Source organism: Mustela nigripes, chromosome 1 (assembly GCF_022355385.1).
Source record: "Mustela nigripes isolate SB6536 chromosome 1, MUSNIG.SB6536, whole genome shotgun sequence".
Taxonomy (NCBI): Eukaryota; Metazoa; Chordata; class Mammalia; order Carnivora; family Mustelidae; genus Mustela; species Mustela nigripes.
Genome location: NC_081557.1, coordinates 20300496 through 20309549, shown reverse-complemented (window position 1 = coordinate 20309549; position 9054 = coordinate 20300496). Strand labels below are relative to the sequence as shown.

Sequence of the window (9054 nt, the reverse complement as noted above, 5' to 3'; positions counted from 1 at the left end):
CTTGCAGCCCCAGTCTCCTTTGAAGATTTATTTATTGAAGATTTTGCTGATTGGACAGACAGAGATCACAAGTAGGCGAAGAGACAGGCAGAGAGAGAGGAGGAAGGAGGCTCCCTGCAGAGCAGTGAGCCGGATGCGGGGCTCGATCCCAGGACTCTGGGATCATGACCTGAGCGGGAGGTAGAGGCTTTACACCACTGAGCCACCCACGTGCCCCCCGCCCCACAGTCTCCTTTTTTTTGCACGAGTGCCTAAGATACATTTTATGCAGGGAAATCATATGATAACCAATTATGACATGTGCCTTCTCCAATGACCTACCATGACCTACCAAGCTACCTCTGGTGGCTTTGGGATGTCAGGGAATGACTTTCCACTGGTGGTGCCCAAATCTTGGTTTTCCTCTCAATGAATGGGAGTCTCAAACCAGGACTTGCTTTGATTTAAAATGTGTCTGCTTAAAACAGTGAATACATGTTATTTCCTTGTTTACGGAACTCTTTCATATGCATTTTCTCATACACATCCTGTTAGCTGTTAGCTATCCTGTTAGCTGTTCCCTCCTTGAACTCTTGGATTCTGAGATGCCACGCTCTCCTAGTTTTGCTTCCAGCTTCTTGATCTTTCAGTCTTGAGTCTTTTCCACTACCTGAGTCCTTTGCTGTGTGCTTCCTCGGAGAGGATACTGCATCCGCTTAGTTTTGCCTTGGAGATATGTATGTTTGCAGATCATTTGCAAATCTTTATTGTCCATCCCTGACCACTCTCAGTCTTCCTATTCACACCCAACTGATTGTCGGAATCTGTAAGGCCTACAGGCATCTTGAATTCAAAATATACCCAAATCTCATCTCCAGTGTCCAACTTTATTTCCTGCATTTTCTTTTGCATAAATGAAGCCAGAAACCTGGGAATCACCTTTGATTTCTTCTACTCTTTCACATCTGATCACCAACTCCTGCTTACTTTCTTTTGTAGATAACTGTTTCATCCTCGTTTCACTCTACTCCCACTGCTACTGCCCTAACTCAGACCTGTAAGCATGTCTTACTTGTGGAATTCCAAGTTCTTCCCAGCAGGTCTTTATGCTGCCAGTGTTAAATACCCCCTGCCTCCCTTCTCTATCCTCCTCATCACTGCTGGAGACCTGGTTCGTTTACCCCTCCAGCCCTATGTTTGATCTTACTTTCCATTTAATTTGTCCCTTTTCTCATTACCCTTCCTCATCCATCTATTTCTGGAATAGAATATGACTGTAGCTGCTATATTGCAACCACGAGGTAAACTTCTATGATTAAAGCCCTGTGCTAGGGATGGCAGAACAGAAATCTGGAAGGAATCTGGAATGAAGACACCACTGGGCCACAGTATCAGTCCTCAACTACTTACCTCTGGCTTTTCACAGAGAAAAATAACCCTTAGCTATTTGCTGCTGTTTAGGTATTGGTCTCATCCTAATTGCTACATCAAGCTTTAGACAAAGAGTCAAAGATGGGTGGTGGTCTTACCTCAGAACCAGAAATGGCCTTTGCTCTACAAAAGGGTAGACTGGCCAACTGTTAGAGCCCTTCTATGTGTGAAAACATTCTTGCTGATGAAGTAACACATGAGCGTGTTATTAACTAATCCATCACACCTTGGTATGAAGGACAGGTCATTCACTCAACATACTAAGACAATGTGTATTTAGATGAGAGGATATATAAGTCTGAAGTATTCTAAGGAACAAGAATTGAATGAGGTTGCAGGGGAGATTTGGGGAATCATGAGTACTCTGGGAATTGAGAGGAGAGATCAACCAGAAAAGACAAAGAAGCAAAAGGAATCCTGGGAATAGCTTTAACTTTCAATTTTAACTAGTTTTAAATTATTCATTTATTGGGAAAGTTTATTTTTAAAAAAAATCAGTAGGTTGATTTTTTTTTTTTAAGGAAAGATAAGCACAATAGATTGATTTGGTAGCCTGATGATAAAATTTTAAAACGCAGGAACTACTTACTCCATTTCAGAACATTCTGACATGTGCCAATAGGAAAGGGTCTTCATGGTGCCTGGGGGCAGTTGCTTAATCCTATATACACTTCTGTCTTCCTACAGTTTTCCCTACAAAAGAAACATTCTTGGGGCTCCTGGGTGGCTCAGTTGGTTGGGTGTTGGCCTTGGGCCCAGGTCATGATCCCAGGGTCCTGGCATGGAACCCTGTGAGCAGGGAGCATAAATAAGATCTTAAGGAAAAAAAAAAAGTACTGGACAATGAATTTAGATTTCCTTTTCCATCCTGATAGCAAAGGCTGATTAGTATTAGTTTATGGAAAATAGGCAATTACACAAGATACAGGATCAGAACCAAAATTCGTTTTTAAAATGTGAGTTTTTGCCACTTGGAGGATTTCATTCCAAACTCTCAATTATATAATTACAAAAAAATCCATGTTTCAGGAAAACATACTTAATCTTAACATAAAATTCATGTCACTTATCACAAAGTTAGACAGTCAAGTGTATAAAGGAAAAACGAAACAGGAAGCAGTATTTACAAATTCAGACTACATGAGACATTGTGAAGACTCTTGTTAATAAACAACACAATACTTTTACACACTACATTTCAAAAATGATGCATCTGTGAACGGTATGATAAAGGTCATAGCGTTAAAGACTTTAAATTAAATTCAAGGTTGTCATGTTGAAGATTTTAAATTAAATTAGAGGTTGGCAGAGTTGAAGACTAAATGCAAGGCCAAGGTCATAGTGATGAAGACTTTAAGTTCAAGGTTGTAGTGATGAAAATTTCAAATTCAAGGACAGATTGTCTAAGAAAGGACAAACAACTAGTATTCAAGCTATGTAGTTAGTTCCCTGTGAGTACAAAATATATAGTAATCACTAAATGGATTAGCCTAATTACAAATTCTGTTCATTTCTAAATAAGTCACAACTGCAAGAAGTCTTTTCACAGAATCATTCATAGTTTCTCTCTCTCCTTGTGTAGGTATTTCTGCTACCATTTTCAATCCTCACTCAAAACAATTCCCTCCCATCTCTGTATTTGTAGAAGTATAAAATATTGTGAAACTAGGAAATGTCTGTTCTTTAGCTAGAGAAGTATGCTCCCTCTGACTGCTACAAGAGAGAGAGAGAAAAAACGATTCCCATTTCCTCCTCTACCTCAAAACACAAAGCAAACCAAAACAATCCAATTCCTAACGTGGTGTCTCATAGAACCCAGGGCCTGGAACAGTATCTCGTGCTAGTTTTCCTGCTATATGTGGAGAACAATTTAATTATTTACATTATTGGGAAATCTCTTTAACAACTGGATTCATGCCAGCGCTTCCATCAGGATGGCCACCCTAAAAAAGGCGAGAGCAGCGGCGTCTGCGAATGGGCACGTCAAAGACTCTCCTCTGCCTCTCTTCCTCATCCTCCTCGTCAGACTCGTCCATGTCTGCTGAGTCATCGTCCTCGTCTTCCTCCTCCTCGTCTTCTTCCTCTTCCATCTCTTCATACTCATCAGGACCCATCTCCTTGAAAGAGAAAACAATCTTTGGATAAGAACTTCCATCAGTTTTTTATACTTATTTTATGCAAATTCTCATTTATCTAGAATCTAAACAACAGGACATGCCAAATAGGAATTTTGAGAGTTGAACCGTATATTTTCATAAATGAACATGCTGATGCAAGATTCTAGAATGTACATCCGTAGAGCCCATTTTTAAAAGGCTCGAGGTGGTTTTAATGGTAAATCTATTTCATTAATACAGTACTTCTATTTTACATGCCAGTTGATAATTTGTACAAGGCAGCCAACAGACCACTTCCAACAACCCGAGATAAAATTTTACTGGATTTATTTTAGTGTATTAAGTAACATTCTTTATTAATCTAAATGCTGACAAAAAGAGGACTCCAAAATATTAATAAGGTATGACCTCTACTGGTAACTTTTATGTATTGTCAGAAGTCTAATAGACTTCTGTTGAACTCCTACTATGAAGACACTGTGAATATTTCAATTCAACCACCAGGGGCACTTTGAAATCAACTTGCTCAAGGCTCTCAGAATAGGGCAGGCAACAATGAGGCTTAACATGCAGTATCTGAACATCTCATGGAAACTTCACTTCTGCTTAAGCAGGGTCTCTAATGAAGTCTTGACTTAATCTGCTGTCAATTTTCCCCTCTTGTACATTTGAAGACTTAATTGAGAGGAGTTGCTATATTAGAGAGTTCTGAACAGCAAGGAGCACCTAGCTGGTATGTGAGAACTATTGGGAAACATGGGATGTGTTGTCAGCAGTTCTTTTCCTGAGGCCTTTATGGCATCACATATCCAGCACTCACTACCCCTCTGATCTTATCTCTAACCACTCTCTCCCCTGGCCTCTGCACTCCAGCTACACTGACCTCTTGCAGTTCCTCGCACATGCCAAGCATTAGTATATTTATGTAACATCAGTGTTTCAGGGCCTTTGCACTTGCTGTTCTTTCACCTGGAACATCCTTCTGCCACATATATCCCCCTGGCTTCCTCTACTTCTTTCAAGTCTCAACTCAAATGTTGCCGAGGCCTTTCTTGACAGCTCTTTATATTAGAACCCAACAGACACTCCTTATATATGCTTTACTCTGATTTTTCTCCAGAGCACTTATTACTACTTGGTATAACCAGATATTTGCTATCCTTGTCTCTTCTAACTAGAATGTAAATTTCAAGGCAGAGATTTTTTTGTTTTTGTTAATTTCCTCAACTTTCTTCTTCTTTTTTTTTTTATTGAGGTATAGTTGACATACAACATTACATTCATTTGTTCCAGGTGTACAACATAATGATTTGATATTCATATATATTACAAAATGATCACCACAGTAAGTCCAGTTAACATCTGTCATTGTATATAGTTACAGAATGTGTTTTTGTGATGAGAACTTTTAAGATTTATTCTCTTAGTAACTTTCAAATATGCCATGCAGTATTTATTCACTAGAGTCAGTGTGCTGTATAATATATCCCCGAAGGCAGACTCTGGCTGTATTGTTCACTGCGTCTTCCCCAGCACCTCGTTGGGACTCAATAAATACTTGCTGAGCAAGCAAATTAATTAATGTGGGAGAAAAAAAATTGTTCTTTAGGAGTTGTCAAAGGATTGTCACTTAGGATTTATTGTAACACTAATAACAACAACATTAACAACAATCAGAGAAAATATACATAAATATGACATGATATTCCATTCTTTTTATTGTTTGTTTGTTTTTTTTTTAATCTAGGGAATGAAGACTTTAAAATTCAGTAGAAGGTTCAAAAGGGGCAAGGGGGGAGGCTTAGGAAATCCTAAAACATTAAATTCAGGTAGTATGATCATTAGTCATCTTTTTGAAGAAAACTGAAAAAAGAAGTTAAAGAAGTCAGTGTGGCTGAAGAGGGAGACTGCTGATGCTCTCAGATAAAAGTGTACATATAGAAGCAGCAGATGGAAAGAGGCACACACAGATAAGAATGGAAATAAATAAGCAGCAGGAACCTCTAAAGTGTCCAAAAGCAAACAACAAACCACCTAGAGCAAGAAAAGGCTAAAGACCAAACAAAAGTATATTTTGCAGTGACATTCAAAGTATAAAGCAAAAGGAAGTATCAAGTACAATAATTACCATACGGTTAGGGTACAAAAAAAGGAGAACAATTCAGTTTCCATATCAAGAAAACTAATATTTCAACAGGAAAGTTACAATACAAATACAACACCATACAAATACAATCCCCACTGCCTCTTTCATGTTGATTAGAAGTTAAGTCCAGAATTCTCATTTCTTTGTATTGATATCTCATGCTTGAGAGAAACATTTTCCATTAGGTAGGTCAAGATTTTATATGCTTATTTGTGGTTGGGAGGAAGTTAAAACTCCAAATAAGTAAGAACATAGTTAAGAGGGTTGAACATGTAATGAGTTTATTATTATAATTTAAAATTATAAATTTAAAAATTGTAAACTTTAAAAAAAGAGTAAGTAAATACTATAAAATTTCTCAGTTTTAATTTCTAATATGATAAATATTGATATAGCCCACATCAACAAGAGTTCTTTGGAGTCCTCAGTAACTTTTAAAAGCTTAAGGGAGCCATGAGACTGAAAAGTTTGAGAACTGCAGTCCTATATTAAAGACTACTTTATACCTATCCTAACAAACATTAAAAACAATTCTCAACAGGATCAAGCTGACCTCATAGTAACTTAACTGTCAACCCAAACAAACCTCAACATTCTTTACACTTTAGGTCAGAAATATTAGCAATTTTAGGACAAAAAATATTATCAAAGAGAGAGATTTCATAATAATAAAAGAAAGAACTTCATTAAAAAGACATAATTATTCTAAGTATATTTGCATATAATTATAGAGCTTCAAAACACATGAAGCATAGCTGATAAAATTAAAAAGAGAAATAGACAAAATTGTAATTATGGCTGGAGATTTCAACAATCATTTTTCAGAGAACAAGGACCAAAAAAAAAAAAAAAATCAATTAATACATAGAAGACTTGAGAAACAGTCAACTCATTTGAACTTTCATTTATAGGCTAATATTCCCACAATCAGCAGAATATACATTCTTTTCAAATACACAGGAATTAGTTACCAAGATAGACCATAATGCTGGGACATAAAACCTTTAAAAGGATTGAAATTACACATAATGAGTTCTCTAACCATAATAAAATTAGAAATCAGTAAACAAAAGTTAACTGGAAAACTTCCTAATGTTTGAAAATTTAACACATTTCTAGAATAGTTACAGATCAAAATTAAATTACAAGGGAAATCCAAGAGTATCTTGAATTAAATGTTAATGAAAACAACACATCTAAATTTATGAAACGCAGTCAAAACAGTGCTTTAGAGAAAAGAAAGGCCTAAAATCAATAATCTAAACTTCTACCTGAAGAAGCTGGTAAAAAAGCAAATAAATCCCAAAGTAGGAGGAGAGAAAGAAACAAAACTGAAGAAATCCATGAAATAGAAAATGAGCAAACAATAGAGAAAACCAGTGAAACCCAAAGTTGTTCTTTCAAATGACTAACGAAAGAGATAACCCCTTAGGTTAACCCATCAACAGAAGATATAAATTACCATTATTAGGAGCAAAAAAGGATATGAGACTATAGTTCCTGCAGCCATTAAAAGGATATCAAGGGACTATTACAATTTTATGCCAATAATTCAACATTTAGACAAATGGACAAATTCTTTGAAAGACACAAATGACCAAAAGTGAAATAAGAAGTAGGAAATACATGAAAGAAATTAAAATCCTATTTCAAACTCTCCCACAGAGAACTCTAGCCCCAGATGGCTTCACTAATGAGCTGTATGGAACATTCATGGATGAAACCAATCTCAGACAGAAACTGGACTAGTAAAAAACAAGAGACTGTTACAAGAAGTAACAAATTCCTGGTACTAGAAATATACAGTAGAAAGCATTCCTGCACTGGGAGGGAAGCTAAACTTCACTTCCAAACCCAGAGGGTAGATTCCTTTCACCAGATATGCAAGCATTATGACCTAAAGTCTCATATCATCCTTCTCTTTCCAAACTGGGGTTGGGAATGTATCAGCTCTGGGTCAGATTAATCCTATGCCCATCTTCCCAGGAGCCAGAGGGCCCTTTCTGAACATTCAACACCTACCACTCTGTCATATTCTTGGTATACGAGTCATATTTTATCCCTATGGTATAGCTGGGGCCTCATGATTCTCTTCATTTGTTTTATAATCCATAAGATTGGGGTACTGCCATTATCATAAGTAGTCCTAAAAGTGAGATTTAAAAATTATACCGAGTTGACTTAGGAAATGATCCCAAAGAGAGAGGACTACAGAGGATTTAACGGGTAGACTTGCACTTTTAGTAGTCTCTCTACAATAACTGTATTATTTTACAAAACTGGTATTTTTAGCAAAAACACTGCAAGAAATTGCTTTTCTAATCTTAATGAAATTAAATAAAGCCTATTCTAACTGGTCTAGTGTGGCGTTTCTCATTACGCCACAGAACTCTTTTTGGAAAGGGTGGAAAAGAGGCTGAACCTTTAAAACCAGGAACCTCTCTACATGATACTATGATGGTGGATACGTGTCATTATATGCTTGTCCAAACCCAAAAAACGTACAACACCAAGAGTGAACCCTAATGTAGACTATGGACTTGGGGGGATTATGATGTTCCAATGTAGGTTTAACAAAAATACCACTCTGGTGGGAGACTGATGTTGAGGATGTCTGTGCGTGCATGGGGGTGGGGAGTATTTGGAAAATTTCTGTACCTTCTGCTCAATTATCTGTGAATCGAAAACTGCTCAAAAGAAAAATGACATTAAAAACAAAAAAAAAAAACAAACAAAAAACAGCTAAGCAGAGTAGAGTTACTCTGACTGAAGTGTATGGAGTCTAACTTACTTATTATCCACCACCCCCACATATTCACATGGTCCCCCACAATATTTCCTCCGAATCTCTAGGGTTCTCTGGAAAACCATTTATACACCATTTGTCTGGCTAATCAACAAAATCCCTCTGTGGAGTTAATTCTACAAAGTCATGGAAATCAGTCCCAGAGGAAAGTTTAACTCACCAATCGGGCTATAGACACCCTGAATGTTGGACAAGCCATATGGAATCGGGGAATAGCAACATTAAAGATCTTGTCTTTAAAGTAAAGAAAATGGAAGGTATAATATCCTTCCATATATCCTGATGTTGTAGAAAATGTGGTACAACTTGTATATTCATATACCCGACCTGGGCTGATGATTGGAAATTCACCTGCAGAGAAAATAGTAATAAGAAACCAAAGTATAAAATTCAGTGCTTCATTACAGCAAATAAGATATGTCCTCTATGAGATTACATAAACTATGTTAAAGTAAATGCACAATTACGAAAAAAAGATCTAAACTGTCCCAATAATCAAAATCATGTAAAAAGCTGACGGTCAATGACAATCAGAGCTAATGATAATTAAATCCACAAATAAGAATCTGTGCTAC

The 9054-nt window shown here is 36.9% G+C and overlaps 1 protein-coding gene across 1 annotated transcript in view; it reads right to left on the bottom strand.

Moving 5' to 3' along the window:
- Nucleotides 1-2340: 2340 nt before the first annotated feature.
- FBXO3 (F-box protein 3) overlaps nucleotides 2341-9054 on the bottom strand; it is a 31611-nt gene continuing 24897 nt past the window's right edge. Inside the window, exons 10-11 of the mRNA XM_059406035.1 lie at nucleotides 8640-8830; nucleotides 2341-3527 (exon numbers count right to left, since the gene is read on the bottom strand). Coding sequence (XP_059262018.1) covers nucleotides 3354-3527; nucleotides 8640-8830 — 365 coding nt within the window. The 3' untranslated portion in view covers nucleotides 2341-3353. The remainder of the gene's footprint in view (nucleotides 3528-8639; nucleotides 8831-9054) is intronic.